General features: G+C 43.0%; 1 protein-coding gene across 1 annotated transcript; it reads left to right on the top strand.

Moving 5' to 3' along the window:
* Window positions 1–7,178: 7,178 nt before the first annotated feature.
* On the top strand, window positions 7,179–15,530 carry fabp4.L (fatty acid binding protein 4, adipocyte L homeolog; the record flags this gene model as incomplete). Its single annotated transcript, NM_001095783.1, is given in 4 exon segments — window positions 7,179–7,543; window positions 13,496–13,668; window positions 13,980–14,081; window positions 15,338–15,530. Coding segments are annotated over 4 exon segments (402 nt in total). The 3' UTR covers window positions 15,389–15,530.
* Between the last annotated feature and the right edge of the window lie 3,295 nt (window positions 15,531–18,825).

Raw genomic sequence — 18,825 nt, 5'->3', positions numbered from 1 at the left:
TTCTAAAGAATCCTATTGTATTCTACAGCGATTATCTGTTATCTGCTGTGCATCTTGTGCATTTTTTTATTTTTTTCAGTTTTGAATGGCTGCCCCTATGCAGCTTTTTTTTAAATGAACTATAGTTTTTCTGAAGCAAACACACCAGTTTTACCAGTGCAGGACAACTAGGATTGCCACCCGGCCGGTATTTTAAAATACCTGCCAAACCCTTTTGCTGCCTTCATGTATGCGATATTTGGGCCTACTTTTTGCATTGCAAATTGTTATTCTGAATTGTATGTACTTCCCCCCCCCTTTTTCTCCTTTTTGTACCCCCCCTTTTTTTTTATTTAATTTTTTTTTTTTATTTCTCTGAAAACTCGATAAAAGTTTAATTGCAAAAAAAAAATACCTGGCACGGCCGGGGCCGGTATTACATATTTACCGGCAATGTAGCTGCCGGTAAATTTGTAATACGATTAAAAGGAGCCCTCGGCCTGCCCCCAATCCCCTGGAACTTACCTTTTCTTTTACTTCTTCTAGCGTCCGTGGTGTGGCCCGCCCCTTTTGACGTCACGGCCCGCCCCTTTTGACGTCACAGCCCGCCCCCCAGCAGCCGGTAAAACATTTTAAAAAAGGTGGCAACCCTAAGTACAACAGTAAATTACATTTTCATTACTTTAAACCACCTTCATTCTTTGGTGTTACTGTGCCTTTAATACTATTATATGAGCATGAAAAACTGATTTTAACAGTCCCTCTTCTACCAGAATGGAGGTAGTGTTGCCAAAACAGAAAACTCTCTGTCTGACATCAGAAATCATCTTCCTGTTGGAGAGAGACTAAGGGAAACTAAGATCTTTCTGCAAGAAGCGATTACAGACAATAAAGTCTCCAGCTAATACAGGAAGTATCCCTAATAAAATCTCTCCACCTTCCTCTGTATAGATTAGCGCCTTGAACTGACCTATTTGCCTGGACTTTGACCATTCTTTTGCCTAATCCTATTGTACCGCGAACTGTGCTGGACTAATGGCTTCCTAATAGGTCCGCTACTCCAGACTGAGCCTTCGGGCCCTTACAACCTGTCAACAGTTATTCAAAGCTAATATAAACAAGTAAGGGGGACAAGAGTTCCCATGTTGAGTCAAGAAGTCCACACACACCTTGTTCTTTTCCATTGGAGCCTCAACCAGGGGGAGGTAAGGGAGAGTGGTAATAGTGTGAGGCAGAATCAATGGGATCCACGAGGACAAGGGTCCATCAGGTTTTACCCCAATGGCCCAGTCCAACCCTGGAGTCTGAGAGGGATTCAATGTCCCATCTGAGGAGAAAAACATGAATCAGATTTTTTTTCTTTTGCCTTGCTTAAAGTTAGACGGATCACTCTTGAACATGATGAACATTTGTCTGTTTTTTTCAACCTTATGATTGTGATACTATATTACAGAACTTTGGGGCATCCCATCTATAGACTTGGTGGCAGCCAGGAATAATTACAAGCTCTATATTTTTTGCTCTCCAGTTGGTTTTCATTGATGCCATTGGGTGGCAATTTTCCTGCCCTATCCCCAAACTTTTGCAGAAGATCAGGAGGGAACAAGTGCAGACTCTAATGGTTGCTCCTCTCAGGCCTAAACAGAGTTGGATTTCCCTACTTGTTGGGATGTCTAGGGGAAAACAATGGAAATAGACACACTGCTGCACTCTGAATCTTCTGGTGTTGTATTATTGTGCCAACAAACAAAGCTGGCCTGGTTTGTTGGCATAATAAAACACTGTTACAATATTCTTAGTGCTGCAGCATGTATATTTTTTGAGCTACATGTGTACTGGCAGTGGGACTAGCAGCTTGCACCTGATGCTACAACAAGAGGATTGGTATAATCGAGTATTGCCTAGATTTATTGTTTATCATAATGAATTCTACCTCTTGGTACAGTCGAGCATTGCCTGTATTTATTGTTTATCATAAAGAATTCTACCTCAGGGATCTGTTCTGTGCCAGGATTACCCAGACTATTGATAAAATTGAGCGAAACTATGTTAAACTCGCTAGAAAATAAAGGTGATATTATTTTGTCTCAATTCAATAATTATAGAGACACATTCTATTTACAGAGATTGTTAATCTGACTAAAAAACAGTGGGGTAACTGTGCAGGAAACAGACCCCACGACCTGGTGAGACAAAAAAAATTTAGAATTTTTCCTCTCCATAACTTACAGGCAGTGCCGGGCCAGCCTGGGCAGCCGCCCTAGGCAGCCCAACTGGTTGGAGCACCCAGCAGCACACACGCAGAAAACCTAGTGTGTGCGGAAAAACGCGTGCACGCGCATGTGCAAAATAATCTGTTGTGCGCGCATGCGCGAAAACATGAGGCAGTTCGAAAGGGAAAGCACGCATGCGCAAACTGGCACACGCAGCCAGAGAGGGGACCGGACTAGGGGTAGGAGAGGCAGAAGGTACGTGCCTGGCGCCCCTCCAGCTTTGCGCCCTAGGCACGTGCCTACTCTGCCTACCCCTAGTTCCGGCCCTGCTTACAGGGTTGTGCAGCAGCAGGTGGGTCTAACGTTGCCACTGGAATCACACTAATACACCTGCCAGTATTACAAATTTACCGGCAAAGTAGTTGCTGGTAAATGTATAATGTCCTTAGATTTGGCCCCACATAGCCCCATAACCAGGGCCGCCATTAGCAATTACGGGGCCCCGTACAACAAAATTTTTGGGGCCCACCCTGGTCCCACCCACATCACAGTTAAAAGACCACACAGACATCAGCACCAAAAAAGATAACCCCCCACATACACAAGTTATAAAAAGCTATTGATGTCAGGGCCCCCTTATAAGTTAAAAAAACTGTGTGAATTTGCATAGCGCTGGCCAAAATACGCCTGGCGAAGTGCAGCGAAGCGCGGCGAAGCGGACGCTGGCGCAACAATGAATCTTAGTGAATGTCCCACAGAGTGTCTCTCACCAGCAGGAAGAAGCAGCCATACACGGGGATCACTCAGGCAGCGGGACAACCCCCACATCCAACCAATGTAGGGCTGACACAGAAACCAACAGCCTTAGCCAAACCCTGGTGCTGGAATTCAAACCACGCCCACGCTCCACTTCCAGCTGGAGGAAGCCGTGTTACGTCCCAGGGCTGTATCTTGTTACTATGGAAACCACTTGTAGCGTTCCATGATGATGTTCGCAAGAGAACGTTGTGCGCAGTGTGTAATTTTGAGGAGTTGCTGCAGCGTGTGTGAAGTGACAGAATTGTCTTTGGGCGCAGACCTTACCCTCAGAACAATGCCAGACATAAAATGGCAGCCTGCGAATAAATCTTGCAAGTTAGTGTTCCCACACTTACTGCTTCCTTCTGATTAGGTAACTCGGAAGGGGGGCCTGGCTCTTTTGAAAAGTGCAGCACTGCCGGGCCCCCCTTCAGGCCTGGGCCCGGTACACTTGTACCCCCTGTACCCCCCTGATGGTGGCCCTGCCCTCAACCTGCCCCAATCATACCTTTTTCCTTCCCCGATTCTCCTTTGATTCAACTGCTAGCTGCGGTCATGCAATAGCCTCACCCCTATGATGCTATTTGCCTCTTTTCACATGCCCATTTTCATCATAGCCCTCCCCTTTTTTCCACCGCCCTCACTGCCCCCCAACAAGCCGGTGACATATTTTCTTTAAAAGGTGGCAACCTACCGTGGGTCACATCTGGCTAATTATCTGGATTAATACTGGTTTGGATAACAGGCCAAATGTGATGATGAGCAGGTCAGCTAGTCTGGGTCAGGACACTACTTGGCAGGTCTGGGTCACACGTGGGCTTACCAAAGAAAAACCTCTCATTCCATGCCCATTTTCCCTATTTCATCTGGTGACTGTAATAACTAACTACAATAAAGGGGTTGGTATTGAGTTAACGTTTAGTATGAAATAGAGCGTTATATTCTGAGACAATTTGCAATTAGTATTCATTTTTAGTATTATTTGTGGTTTTAGAGTTATTTAGCTTTTTATTCAGCAGCTCTCCGGTTTACAATTTCAGCAATCTGGTGTTAGCGTTCAAATTCCCCTAGCAACCATGCGTTGATTTGAATAAGAGACTGGACTATGAATAGAAGAGGCCTGAATAGAAAGATGAATAATAAAAAGTAGGAATAGAATAACAATACATGTGTATAGGGATGTAGCGAACTGTTCGCCCGCAAACTAGTTCGCGCGAACTTCGACCGTTCGCGTCCGCCGAATGTTCGCGAACGTTTGGGAACGTTCGCATTTTGAGTTCGCGTTCGATTCGAATACAAGTCGTTCGACCATTCGACCATTCGAATTCCTTCGACCGCTAAAAATCGAACGATTGTAAGCATTCGATCGAATGAAAAGCATTCGATCGAATGGCTTCGATCGTTCGATTCGAATGAAAATCCTTCGATCGAACGATTAAAATCCTTCGGTCGTTCGATTCGAACGATTTTAGCGGGTGTTCGAAGTTCGCGAACTGTCCGTGAACGTTCGCATTTTTTGCCGGTGTTCGCGAACGGCGTTCGCGAACACCAAATCGGCAGTTCGCTACATCCCTACATGTGTATGTAACCTTACAGATCATCTGAAAGCTGGAAAGGGTCAGAAGATGAAGGCAAATAATTCAAAAACAAAAAAATGAGAAAAACAGTGCATAAAGCCCTCATCAAAAGTAGGCACCACATCATGTTCAAAAGTTCAATAATATAGTAAAACTAGGGATAATCCCACTGTTCACCCCAGTCTGAGGGTGCATATCAACAACAGAAAAATGCAAATATGTAGTGAGATTTCCCAATAATTCCAAAGAAAATTCGGCCAACAGCACCCACGGGGTCCCCTTATCCTCCCCCCCCCCCCGCCATTCCTCTGCAGGATTCAGCTTATTCCTTGAAAAAAAAGTGTTGTTCAAAGTTTGAACCAGGATTCAGAGATGCCAATCTGGACCTGAACATATCAGCAGTGTCGGACTGAGGGGGTCCTGGCCCACCGAGGCTGCCATATGAGGGGCCCAAAACCACCCACCTACTTTAGGGCTCTGCTTTAGGGTCAGGCCACACTGGGCGTTTTGGGAAGATTTGGTCGCCTGGTGACTAATCCCCTCGTTTTTGCAGCGACCAATCTCCCCAAACGCCTTCCCTCACTCTTTCCCGGCTAAAATGAAAAAACGCAGGCGCTAATCACACGCTGCGATTCGTTTTCCAAAGTCGCCCAAAGTTGTCTCACGAGGAAACTTCAGGTGACTTCGGAAAACAAATCACCGCATGTGATTAGCGCCGGCGTTTTTTTTAATTTTAGCCGGCGCAGAGTGAGGGAAGGCGTTTGGGGAGATTGGTCGCCGCAAAAACGAGGCGATTAGTCGCCAGGTGACCAAATCTCCCCAAAACACCCAGTGTGGCCTGACCCTTAGCAGCTGCCCGCAAACCTGCTTCTACCCCACCCCGACCAGCATGTACCTGCGATTTTCTTTTATCATTATTTTGAAATAGTATGGTGATCTTTAAAGGGGTGGTTCATCTTTAAGTTTCCTTTTAGTATGTTATAGAATGAATAATTCTATGCAACTTTTCAAGTGGTTTTCATTTTTTGTTTTTTTAATAGTTTTATAATTATTTGCCTTCCGAGTCCTGACTTTTTCCTGCTTTGAAATGGGGGTCACTGATTCCATCTATAAAAAAAAGGAATGCCTTGTAAGGCTACAAATGCATAATTGTTGTTACTTTTTATTACTCCTCTTTCGATCCGGTCCATGTCGTGTTCACAATCCAGTCTCTTCAAATATTCAAATCAACGCATGGTTGCTATGTTAATTTAGACCCTAGTAACCAGATTACTGAAATTGCAAACTGGAGAGCTGCTGAATAAAAAGCAAAACAACTGAAAAAACACAAAAATTAAAACATGAAAACCAACTGCAAATTGTCTCAGAATATCCCTCTCTACAACAAAGCTAATTTAAAGGTGAGCAACCCTTTAAATATGATTGAGGGCCTGGACACCCTAATGGTCTTTTTGGAATCCAGCCCCCCCATCAGGTGTACACAGTCTTTTTTTTAGGAATAGATCAGCAGGGCCGCCATCAGGGGGGGACAAGTGTCCCGGGCCCTGGCATGAAGGGGGGCCTGGCAGTGCTGCAGTTTAGAAAGAGCCGGGCCCCCTTGCCAGTGTCGAAGATCTTGCGGCCAGCTGAACAGCCGAAAATGCGGAAGTGCCGAACTCCCGAAGCCACAAAAATAGCCAAAGCCGAAGTCCCGAAGCGCCGAAAAGACCCGAAGTCACGAAAGGAGGCGAAGTTGAAGTCCTGAAGAATTCTACTGAACACCAATTTGTGTTTTTTTGGGGTTTTTTTAATCCCCTGGCCAACAATGTATTATTTTAATATTCTTTAGGTCCCTGCCACCAATGTTTTTTTAACAAGCAAGTAAAAAAATATTTTTGGGGGCCCCAATTTTTTTAACTTGTAAGGGGGGCCCTGGCGCCAATGTTTTTTAAAAAAATGTTTTTTTGGGGCACCAATTTTTTTTTACTTGTAAGGGGGGCCCTGGCGCCAATGTTTTTTTTTTTAACTTATAAGGGGGGCCCTGACCATCAATAGCTTTTAATAACGTGTGTGTGGAGCAGGGTTGGACTGGGGGGCCCACCAGGGCCGCTGCCTAGGGCCCCCCTCCTGGCCCCTACCCCCTGTTGTGATGCGCCGAGCCGACTCGGCGCGCATGTATAAAAGCCGGTATAAAAGCCGGCGCGCATGTTTAAAAGCTGGAGCGCATACGCTAATGGCGTCACTCAGCGTGCATGCGTATTTGGCACTGCGCGGCGCTGGAAAACAGTTTTGGGGTACAGTCCGGAGAGGGGTGTCTGGCCCGGCGGGGGGCCCATGAGGGTCGGGGCCCCACCGGGTTTTTTCCCGGTATCCCGCCGGGCCAGTCCGACCCTGGTGTGGGGCGATTACTTTTTTAGCGCTGATGTGGTCTTTTAACTGTGATGTGGAGTGGGCGGGGGCTTGGGCACCAGGGTAGGGTGGGGTGGGTGGACCCATGATTTCTAAAGGCGGCCCTAGGGTGGGGTGGGTGGACCCAGCCATGATTTCTAAAGGCGGCCCTGTAGATCAGTATGAAAGTGTCAGTCCTTGTCCAAAACACTTGCAATTGCAGCCGCTTCCATAGGGACAGGCAGTGACAGTGTAGCGTGGGGAAACCTGCTGAACAAGAAAAGGTACAAGACTCTTCTTGAACAGATTATTAGAATAGCGCATCCCTGGGACAAGGCGTAATCAGCAACGCCCAATCAGCTCAGAACAAGAAAGCGTTCTCTACACCTGAGAAAAACGCTGCAGCCGCGGCGCCGAACGGCAGTTTCATTCGTGACTCCGCCCCCGGCCAATATTAACCCACCTAGAGCGCGTCTATCTGTCACTTTGCGCTGATTTTGGAGTGAAACGTTCTAGTAGCGATCATAGCAGACATGGAGTCGTTCTGTGCCTCTTGGGCGCTGATAGATGCGGATAGTGACAACTTTGATATGTATATGAAGGCAGTGGGTAAGTATTTTCGCTTAGCTCCTGGGTGATTTACTATGTTTGCCTCTGGCGCTACTAATCTATATACTATAGGTGTCTATAGCGCGAGACGTTTATTCCGACGTGTTTGAGTTGCGCTTTATCGCCAGGTAAAGACATTTCTGCCTGTGGGTTATTGGGGCTGGTGACCGTTAAATGGTATTCAGGTAAAGTGACTAACGAGGCAGCAACTGTAACTCTGCGAAAGTGAGAAAAGTGCTGTGCCAAATTATAATGAAAATCTTATTACTTACCCTTTAAGAAACCGCATTCACAAAAAACAAAACTATATATGAACGAGCTGCTGTGTAGCCATTAATATAGGACTAAATGTCACAGGTCCAAGTTAAAAAAAAAACAGTAGAACACCATTGTATTCGAAGAGCTTATCTATGTCACCTGAGCCTTCCCTCCTTTTTGAATAGTTCTCCACGTGTCTACACTGAAGATTATTTATATAACTGTACAGGTATTGGTTCTGTTATCCACAAAGCTCTGAATTGAGGAAAAGCTGTTTTTATAGAGACTCTATACAAATAATCCAAATTAAAAATTTTTCCTTTTTTGTCTATAACAATAAAAACTACGATCTAATGTATCCTTACTGGAAGCAAAACCAGTCTATTGGGGTTATTTAATGTTTACATGATTTACTAGTAGGTATGAAACAGAGATCCATTATCTGGAAACCCCCAGGTCCTGAGCATTCTGGATAACCGGTCCCATACCTGTAGTGTTTCTGAAGCAAAAACACCAGTTTTACCAGTGCAGGGCAACCGTGCATTATATACTTTAAATTACTTGGTTTTGCTGTTCCTGTGTGAGTCTGACGAGTATCCGCACGCCAATGAAAAATTTTGTATGTATAATTGGGATGCAGAGTTATAATTAATACATATCCACGAATTTCAAAATCCGCGCACCCATGTAAAAATCTTCACCTGTTTATTTTAACACCTACATATTAGGAAGGTACGAATGAGGCCCGACTCATGGATATTGAAAGAAGTATCTGCCTGTCTTCTATTCTAGACTTCTGAAATAATGTAGTAGGAATCGTTTTTTCCTCCGCGTCTAGAACTGGAGAACAAAAAGCAAATTGTTTTTCAATAGCAATTACAGTTAAAACAAATACAGCCTCTTATAATAGATTTTTTTAATCAAACTTTTGTGTAAGTTAGCCTTTAAACATATTTCCCCACAACCATATGGGACTTAACCTCTATATGCGAATAGACAATATTAGATATCCAGGACCATACAGATTATATTAAAAAGCAATAATTATTATCACCATGCCAAATAACTAAAAACATTTAAAATAAGCAGCGCTGCTTAGGGGGTGGGGATCCCATTTATCCTATTTTGCATATGTTATACAATACAATACAATATAAGAAGCTGCGTGCACGCTATAGATCAAGACCTCCAATGTATGTGGATTGCAAACAACTGGATAAATCCGTAATTGAGTGTTCATAGGATGAGGAGAGCGACAGTCGTCGCGGCTGTAGTATAGGTAACCATTAGGGTGCTCAATTTGATGGTAGAGAAAGTACTTAGTCGGATTCAGTTGTGAATGAGATATCTGAATTAAGACGGCATGTGAGGGCGAAGCCGGTGTGGGGTTAATTCTTTAGTGCCCAGAATAATGCAGTCTTAAATGATGTAAATGTAGGCACTAGAAGAGGGAATATCCTCTATACATATCCAATGGACATTCAGATCCCGGTACTCTGGTGGTATAGCAATCGCTATGTGATAGTATTTATCCCACCACTCCGCAGCAGACCGCTGTTCAAGATAGAGAAATTACTGACCGTGATGGATCACCTCTCACACCGGCTGCTCATCGCGCCATACTCACATCCGACTCCCGCAATCACTTGAGCCTCTGATGCGCATCATCCTCAAGAAGGGAAACAGGAAACCACAAAATCCCCTTGCAGCGCTGTACCTCGACAGCTGTTTCGCCGCTACCTGCGGCTTTGTCAAGAGACCGACAAACCGGAAATGACATCCTTTTAAGGGTAAAGTCACATGACTCCAATGGTCGTAATTGCCACAACTTTGTTGCGTAAAGCTTTCAAATGTCACTAGTATCGATGTGGTAACGTCATTGAAATAATATGCGATCTGAGGAAATCCTTTAAACCAAAATAAACAATAATACACAGATCAATGCATCCTATATCAAAAATTAGAAATAAATGGAAATGAAAAATAAACGTATAAAGGTAAGCTTTGTTGTGGCACTATTCACATAGCTACTCGCTAGGTTTGTATACCCCTAAGGCCTGGTGATAAGATACACAATAGATGAATATCCAATAGGTCCTGGACATATGATCAAAAATTCTCGATTGTAAGTATATATAACTCCCAAAAATAAATATATTAGAAAAAAAGGGAGAAAAAAGGAAAGGAAAGAAGAAAGAAAAAGAAAAAATGATATATATACAGAATCAGTACAATTCTAGACAAAAGATATGGTATAAGATCATTAGAAATGCCGAAATGGGCAGCCAAATACATTGACCATACCAAAGGTCATTCAGCATCCTGTCCTAACATTTATTTACAAAAGCTTGAAAGTTAAGATGGCCATTCAAACCAAATTCAGATTTGTAAGTATGGAGTCTGAAGATCCATGTTGTTTCCAACTGTAATAATTTATTATCCAAGTCGCCCCCCCTAATGTCCCCATGTAGGCGGTCAATGCCCTGAAAGTAGGAACCTACATGGTGTCCATTGTGCATGCAAAAAATGTGTTTGGCGATTGCTGATAACAGATTACAATTTCTAATATCGCGCATGTGCTCATATATGCGTCTCCTAAAGGGCCTTTTCGTCTTGCCAACATATTTGCTACCACAATGACAGGTAAATAAATAAATCACATGTGTGGTCGTACAACACGTATAATGGTACATGTCATAATTGACTTTTCCATTTCCAAAACTTGTAGACACTCTAATATGTTGGCACTGTTCACATGTGCCACACTTGTAGCTGCCCAATGTTTTACAACATGTCGTTCTCGATTGGGGTTGGAAGTGACTATGAGTAAGTGAGTCACCAATACTAACATTCCTCCTATAGCTAAACAGGGGACGAGGGGACACCAGTTTACCCACAATGGGGTCCTTTGATAATATGTTCCAATGTTTGTATATTGAGGAACGAATTTCCTTATCATTGGTGTTAAAAGTCAATACCAGTCGTGTGGCTTCCTGTGTCTCGGGGGAGGAAGTCTGGGTGTTGGAATTCCGACATTTGTAAAGTAGATCTTCCCTGTTAAGGGATAGAGCATGTTGGTATGCCCTACGGAGACACCGTGTTTTATAGCCCCGTAGTTTAAATCTCTGGTAAAGGGAGTAGGCCTCTCGTTTAAAATCCTTTTTTTTTTTTTTTTTTTTAGCCTTTAAACATGTTGATGTACTAAAAAAAAAAAAAAAAAAAAAAAAAAAATTGCACGGGGGGAGAGAATTAAACTGTGGAAATGGGGTTTCCATGGAGAGAAGTTTGTCTATGCCCAGGAGTTATTGCCTTAAAACGGAGACACGCTCGATTCAGGGAAATTAGTCGCCCGGCGTCAAATCTCCTCTTCTTTGGGGCGACTAATCTCCCCGAACTGTCTTCCTGCCAGCTAGAATTTAAAATGCCAACGGGATGGCACTCTGAGTGCTTTGTTTTCCAAGTTGCGTCACGAGAACTTCGGGACAACTAAACGCTCTAGAGTGCCATCCCGCCGGCAATTTACATTTTAGACGGCAGGGTGACTAATCTCCCCGAATCTGACCGTGTCTCTGTCCTTAAAGGCATATAAACCTTCAGAAAAACGTATTTGTGTCCACTAACTCAAAGTAGCATCTCAATCATTCCTGTTAATGCCATCCGACATGGTGAAACTACTGTGTTCTCTGTTTTGCCAAGATTACGCCAATATTTGGGGATAATCAATTTTAATGCTCACATGAGGTTTTCTGTAGATGGTTTGCATTGTCACTGAGCAAATTGCCCATAGAAAGCTGGGGGGAAGTATTTGAGCTAGGGATGCACCAAATCCACTATTTTGGATTCTGCTGAACCCCTGAATTCTTCGCGAAAGATTCGGCCCGAATACCTAATTTGAATCCTAATTTGCATATGCAAATTAGGGGTGGGAAGTGGGAAAACATTTTTTACTTGTTTTGTGACAGTCCTGAGATTTCCCTCCCCATCCCTAATTTGCATATGCAAATGTGGGTTCAGCCGGGCAGAAGGATTCAGCCGAATTCGGTACATCCCTTAATTTGAGCCGTTCCCTTTAAAGGGACTGTTCACCTTTGAATTAACTTTGTATGATGTAGCATACTAGGAAACCATATGCAATTGAGTTCTCATTTTTATTTGTGTTTTTTGTGTTTAGGTTTTTATTCAGCAGCTTTTTTTACAATTTCAACAATCTGGTTGCTAGGGTTTAAATTCCCCTAGCAACCATGCATTCATTTGAATAAGACTGAAATATCAATGAGGGCCTGAATAGCAAGATGGTAGAAAAAAAAAAAAAAAAAACATGCTAACAGCAGATCTTTTTAAAAGATGCCAAGTGATTAGGAGGATGATTCATTTTGCCTTTTTAATACTTTTATTCTGTTTTCCTTTCCATGGTCCTTTGGGGCACTTTTTTTTTCTTCTTTTCTTGTACATCTGTGTCAGACAGGGGCATAACTATATAGAGGAAACAGATCCTGCAACTGCAGGGGGGCCCAGGGGGTATAGAGCCCCATGAGGTCCTAATTCATATACAATTTAAAAAAAAAATAGTTTAAACAGGTCAACCTAGAAATTTTGGGGTCCTGAAAAATAATCTGTTGTGGGGCCCAGTAGTATCTAGTTGCACCACTGTTTTCTGACAAGGTATATAAAAGTCTGCAGTCCCCAAGTTTCCTGCCTTCTCAAAGGCAGATATCACTAGGGATTTTTTTTTTTTAATTTTTAACAGTACAATAAGGCAGGTCACTGGCTGGGCAAGGTAATGAGCCCTAACCAGGGTCGGACTGGGGGGCCTGGGGCCCACCGGGACTGCTGTCCAGGGGCCCCCGCCTCCCCTTGCTGCAGGGCCCCCGCCTCCCCTTGCTCCAGCGCCACGCTCCCCTTTGGCGTTGTCCCACGCCGGCGCGCATGCGCAGACGGCACCCGCGCTGACGAGAGTGCGCAGACAGCGCATCACGCCGGCTACGTTTTTTTTTTTTTTTAACTATTACGATGGGGGGTCTGACCCGGCCGGGCCCCTTGACGGTCGGGGCCCACCGGGTATTTTCCCGGTGTCCCGCCGGGCCAGTCCGACACTGGCCCTAACTGTGAGCCATTGTTGCCAATGACTGAATGACTGACACACCAGTAAAGCTGGCCATAGACGCAAAGATCCAATCGTATGAATCAAGGATTCGTACGCTTTTTGGACCTTGTGTGGAGAGTCCTGCTGTCAGGGGCAGAACGTCGGCTGATTTGTTCTTTTACTACTTTATAATATATATGTGTGTATATATTCCCATTGAAGGATTGCACTCTCAGGTCTTGCGTAGAAGTAACAACTTTATTTCAGCAAAAAAAGACTGATGTTTCGGCTATCTCTCTAGCCTTTATCAAACCTTGATAAAGGCTAGAGGGCTGAAATACACTTGTTGTACTTCTACGTAAGACCTGAGAGTGCGATCCTTCAATGGGACTGTGTGTGTGTGTGTGTATCTCTTATTCTGCTGAATAGCGTTGATGCGTTTGAATTCTTTACTTAATTTCTAAATAAGAAGTCTGTTTTTTGCATGAACTGGAAATATAAAACCATGGGGTGAGAGGGGTGTTTTTGTTTTGTTTTGTTTTTAAAAAATAAGACCCTGCTGAGTGAGGAATTAAGCTTTATTTAATCTATCCTGTCCTACTTATTTTCAGATGTCTCATCGTTCATGAGAAAAGCAGCAGGAGCTTCAAAACCTGACGTTATCATCTCCAAGGATGGTGATGTTATAAAGATAAGATCTGAAAGTACTTTCAAAAATCACGAGATATGTTTCAAGCTTGGTGAAGAGTTTGATGAAGAGACTGCTGATGGCAGGAAGACAAAAGTGAGCAATGCTATCTTGTCTGTATATCCTACTTGATTTCCCTGATTTCTTGCTCTCCTCATTGTTTTTTTTCTTTTGAGCATCCAGTGCATACAAAATGTTCATATCAATGATCTATCTGGTGATCTTGGCTAGCTAGGTCATGTCTTGCCTTTAGCAGCCATTGAGTTGGGTGGTGACTTCTTGTAGAATACTTGTACCTTTACTTCATAAATAAAAATGGCTTCTTTTAATCACCTCACCTACTGGTAACTTTTTTACATTATTAATCAGAAGTTTGATGCCTAATGCCCGTTTTCTTCCTTTTCTAGACGAACGTTACTTTAGAAAATAATGTGTTGGTCCAGTTGCAAAAATGGAAAGGCAAAGAGTCCACAATAAAACGAGAGATCAAAGATGACCAGATGGTGACGGTAAGTATTATTTTTTGTTCCCACCAGCCCCCCCCCCCTGTATTGGCTCTTTCAGTTTTATTTCAGGGATGCATAAATCCACCCATATGTTCAAGCCCGGGCCTAGGGTGGCAAAAAAAAAATAGGGGCGGCATGCCGCCCAGTCGCATTATGGGAACCTGTGTGTCCCTGTTCAATGGCATCCTTCACCGGTGCTTATTCGCAGGTGCGCATATACTCGCGCCGGGAGGGGGAAGTGTGGGTGGGTGCTAGAGCCATGCAGCTGCCTGAAAAGTACCACGCGGCCTAGAGGCGCCCGCCAAAGGAATCCGGCCCTGCATATGTTGTGCTGCATCTGCAGACAAAACAGGTCTTGCACTTGGTTCAACTAAGGCATCTATTTAGATTCTATGACCAGCTGTTTTTCAGTTGGGCCCTTGCATTAGCTCATTAATGTCTTATGTAAAGGGTAATGAGAACAGCAAATTTATTTTGAGCACTCCTTCCTGCTGTTTTGGGTCCTTTGAGGAGCATCTCCAGTTTTGGAACCTCTGTAAAGGGAATAAGTGCCTGAGCTTAGGTTGAAGTCCAGTTAGTGCAAGATTTGACTTTCTGCTACACCAAAAAGCTCCAAGATCTCTGGGATGTAAACCTCTTTAAAAACTTTCAATAAATATATTTCAAGGCAAAAATCTTAAGTCACAGAACGACTGGGTCACTACTATTGGCTCACTGTACACATGGTAGTATGTCAAGCATACAACTACTTGTGGCACTTCCTGTTGGCTTTAATTGAAGCTACGTGAAAGTGCTGTTAGGTTTGTGGGAGGGGGCTGGTAGGTGGTCTATATATACCACTAGACATATGGTAATCTTGTTTGTGTTGAGTTATGCAGTGGGTTCTAAACGGTATAACTTTGGTCAAGCCAGACGCTGTCCTTCTCCCATTTCCCTCTCCCTCTAGACTAAACTATTTCATTTGCTAATTACACTTAAGTGATACATCTGTCATTTGTAATATTTTGCTATTTTGTTAACCACAACATTCTCATTTTTAAATGCAGCATTATTTCTTAACTGGAGAGAGAACTGCAGTTAGAGAACCATGTAACACTTGGTGATACTATACTGCACTGATCTCAGATGGCTGCTGTGGTTGGCATATAGTTATTGTTAAACATCAGTTTGTTGTGGAAGTTAACTTTAATCTTAAGGGTTGTTGATTCTCTTTGCACTTTAGGTGTTGCATTTAATTTTTCTCTTACTCCATTCAACAGACCTGCATAGCCGGAGACATAACGGCTAAAAGGACCTACAAGAAAAAATGATTTTGTCCTTGAAAGGAAGAAATTGCTTTAAAAGCTCAGTTCAATGAGCTCTGGTCAAATTGCCTGTAGTGTTTACTTTATATTGTAGGCTTTTCTATGTGACCTGCCTGATATAAGAAACATTAAAAGCTTTTGTCACCAACGTTTGTGTGTTTGTTACTTACTCCACCATCACAGTGTGTCCCTTTTCTATGTATGGTTGCTACCTGGCTGTATTTAATCAGCTACAGGTAAATTTGTAATTCCTAGTTGTGAATCTGCCCCCATCACCACCTTTTCTAGCTACAATACTTACTAAATCCCCTTCTAATTTGGAACGCCATGACTTGGCCCTGCCCCCTTGATGCGCAGCACTGCTCCTGTGACATCATTGGCCTGCCCATATACATCACAATCCTTGCCCCTCACAGACCGTGCCTCCCCCAACCTCTGGCTGTTAAAGATTTCCCAAAGAGGTGGCAACCCTATTTCTATATAAGAAGGGAAGTAATATTGGGTATTGCAATCTTTCTGGGCATGTGTTGGAGACATGCCCGGACTGGCAATTTGTGGGTTCTGGCAAATGCCATAGGGGCTGCTGTTTGGGTCAATAGAAAGTTACCATACAGGGGGCTGTTTGGGCCTCTGTGTACTTGGAATGGTAGGGCCTACTTTGACTCCCAGGCCTGTTGGAGATCACATGCATTCAAGGCACCAAGGTCAGGATATGTTGTACATTTGGACAGTATTGTCAATTTTTAGATCTGATCAGACACTGTTAAATTCATTCAGCTGATATGCCTGTAGTCATTAAGATGGGTATAAATGAATTGTCTATGGGCTAAACAAGATTTACAATCACTTGCATGTTGCTGCCACCTTAAGAGTTTTTCAACTCGCCTGATGGCAGCATTGCCCCTGATTATAGTGCTTAAAGGAACAGTAACACCAAACACAAAGGTGTTCCAAAGTTATTAAAAAACAAACACTTTTGCAGAGCTTATGCCGCCACTTACTCACATACTCAATTTGTCTCTAGCTTCTGGAACCTTTCCTTCTCCCTTCAAGCATGCCTGTGTAAAGCTTATTCTTAAAGGCCATGCTTGACCCATCCTGTCAAATTGCCCTCCTGTCGCACTTGCCGCTAAACTCTTAGAACGTATTGTGTTCTCCCATATTACTAACTTTCTATACACCCATGATCTGTTCGACCCCCTGCAATCTGATTTCCGGCCTGGTCACTCTACTGAGACTGCTTTGTGCAGAGTTACAAATTATCTTGGGGTTGCCAAAGGTCACTTTTCCATCCTTCCTTGACCTATCATCTACATTTGATACAGATGACCACTCTCTCATGAAGCAGATTCTGTATACGCTTGGCATCAGAAACCAGGCCGAATCTTGGCTTTCTTATCTGATAATTCACTGTCTCTTATGCTAACAACACCTCATCTCCAGTTCCATTTAATGTGGGGGTGCCGCAAGGCTCTGTATTTGGTCTGCTGCTGTTCTCTCTGTACACTCTGTCTTTGGGAAATCCCGTCCAATCATTTGGCTTTAATTATCTGTATGCTAATGATACCCAAATATATGTATCCACCCTTCATAAACAGCTGAAACAGAGACTCAAATCTCTTAACTGCCTCCTAGCTATGTCAAATTGGATGAACCAGCGCCACCTCAAACTCAACCACTAAAACTAACAAACTGAACTAATCTTTCCACCTAAGCCTGGTCCTACTCCCCTATTTACTCTCTCTATTGATGGCATGCTCATTAACCCTGTCAACTCAGCACGCTGTCTGGGGGTAATCTTTGACTCCTCTCTCTCCTTCTCTGATCATATTACCACTGTCAAAACCTGTCACTTTTTCTTACGCAATATTGCCAAAAGTCCCTTCCTTTCACCTGCTACAGTCAAGACAATCGTGCATGCTCTCATCCTATCCAGACTAATTACTGTAACCTACTAACTGGCCTCCCTAACTCCCATCTCTCCCCTCTACAGTCTGTATTAAACACTGCTGCAAGAATTATCCTCCCCTCATCCAAAAGGGTACAGGCCCCTCCGCTGCTGAAGTCCTTATCATGGCTTCCTATAAAACAAAGAATATCATATAAACTCCTCCTCATAACCTTCAAAGCCCTTCATTCCTCTGCAACTAACTACATCTCATCTCTTGTCTCTCTATATGTTCCTGCTGAAACCTCCGCTTCTCTCAGAGCAACCGCTTGTTTGTACCCCCCACTACAACTGCTGTTTCCCGTATCAAACCCTTCTCTCTTGCGACTCCTTTTATTTGGAATGTCATTCCTCAACCTCTCAGGAGAGAATCCTCCTTCAGTATTTTTAAAACAAAACTCAAAGACTACCTCTGGGAGCACCTGGATAACACCTGAACTGGGAACTGATACTTATGACAGCGTAACAAACTGTAACCTGCAGCACTTTAATACCCCTCTGAATTATGTCTGTATGTTACCCTCCCATTTTAACTGTAAGACCTATGGGGTAGGGTCCTCCAGCCTTTTGTCTCCTTGAAACTGAGTGCTTAATCTCTATTGTAATTATATTTTATATTTACGTGAATTGTATTTCTAGTAATGCACTTATTGTTACTTTTTATTTCAATGACCCCTTGTTTGTTACTAATTTGTTTTGCTGTACAGTGCTTTGCCCTTAAGGAGCGCTATACAAATATACATACATAATGCACTGTTTCTTGCACTGGTATTTGCTTCAGAAAGCCTATTATAGTTCATATAAACAAGCTGTTGTGTAGCCATGGGAGCAGCCATTCCAAGCTCAGGTTACATAGCCGATGCACTCTGTAGAGTACAATTGTATTCTATTCGTTTTTATCGATTATGTATCCTGTGCCTTTTCTCCTTTCAGCTTAAATTGCTGCCCCCATGGCTACACGGCAGCTTGTTTATATAAACTATAGTAGTCTTTCTGAAGCAAATGCAAAACTTTAATCAATGCATGGCGAACAGTACATTATATTTTAATTGTTTTAAAACTTGTTTTTTTTGCTGTTTAATATTTCCAATTCATAAAACACAGAAATACAATCAATGGTTTCAATGCATCAACACTATAACAATTGTCTGGGGCGTCTCAATTTCAGAAGACTTTGAGTAAAGTGCTGTTATAGATTGGCTAATTCAAAGCAACTTTTAGTTGGACTGTAAAGCTACACATTTATTGTTGCTAATTATTGCTAATTTTTCTGTTCAGGTCCACTTCCTATTCATATTCTAGTCTCATTCATATGCATGGTTGCTAGAGTAAATTAGACCCTAGCAAAAAAAAGTAATAAAAAAAAAAAAATGAAAGCAATTGGAAATTGTCTCAGAATATCCCTCTCTCTCATTATACTGAGTGTTAAAGGGATCCTGTCATCGGAAAACATGTTTTTTTTTTCAAAACACATCAGTTAATAGTGCTACTCCAG

This window comes from Xenopus laevis, chromosome 6L, assembly GCF_017654675.1.
Source record: "Xenopus laevis strain J_2021 chromosome 6L, Xenopus_laevis_v10.1, whole genome shotgun sequence".
In the NCBI taxonomy this organism is placed as follows: domain Eukaryota; kingdom Metazoa; phylum Chordata; class Amphibia; order Anura; family Pipidae; genus Xenopus; species Xenopus laevis.
Note: the sequence above shows the minus strand (reverse complement) of the source record. Positions and strands in the feature narration are given on the sequence as shown.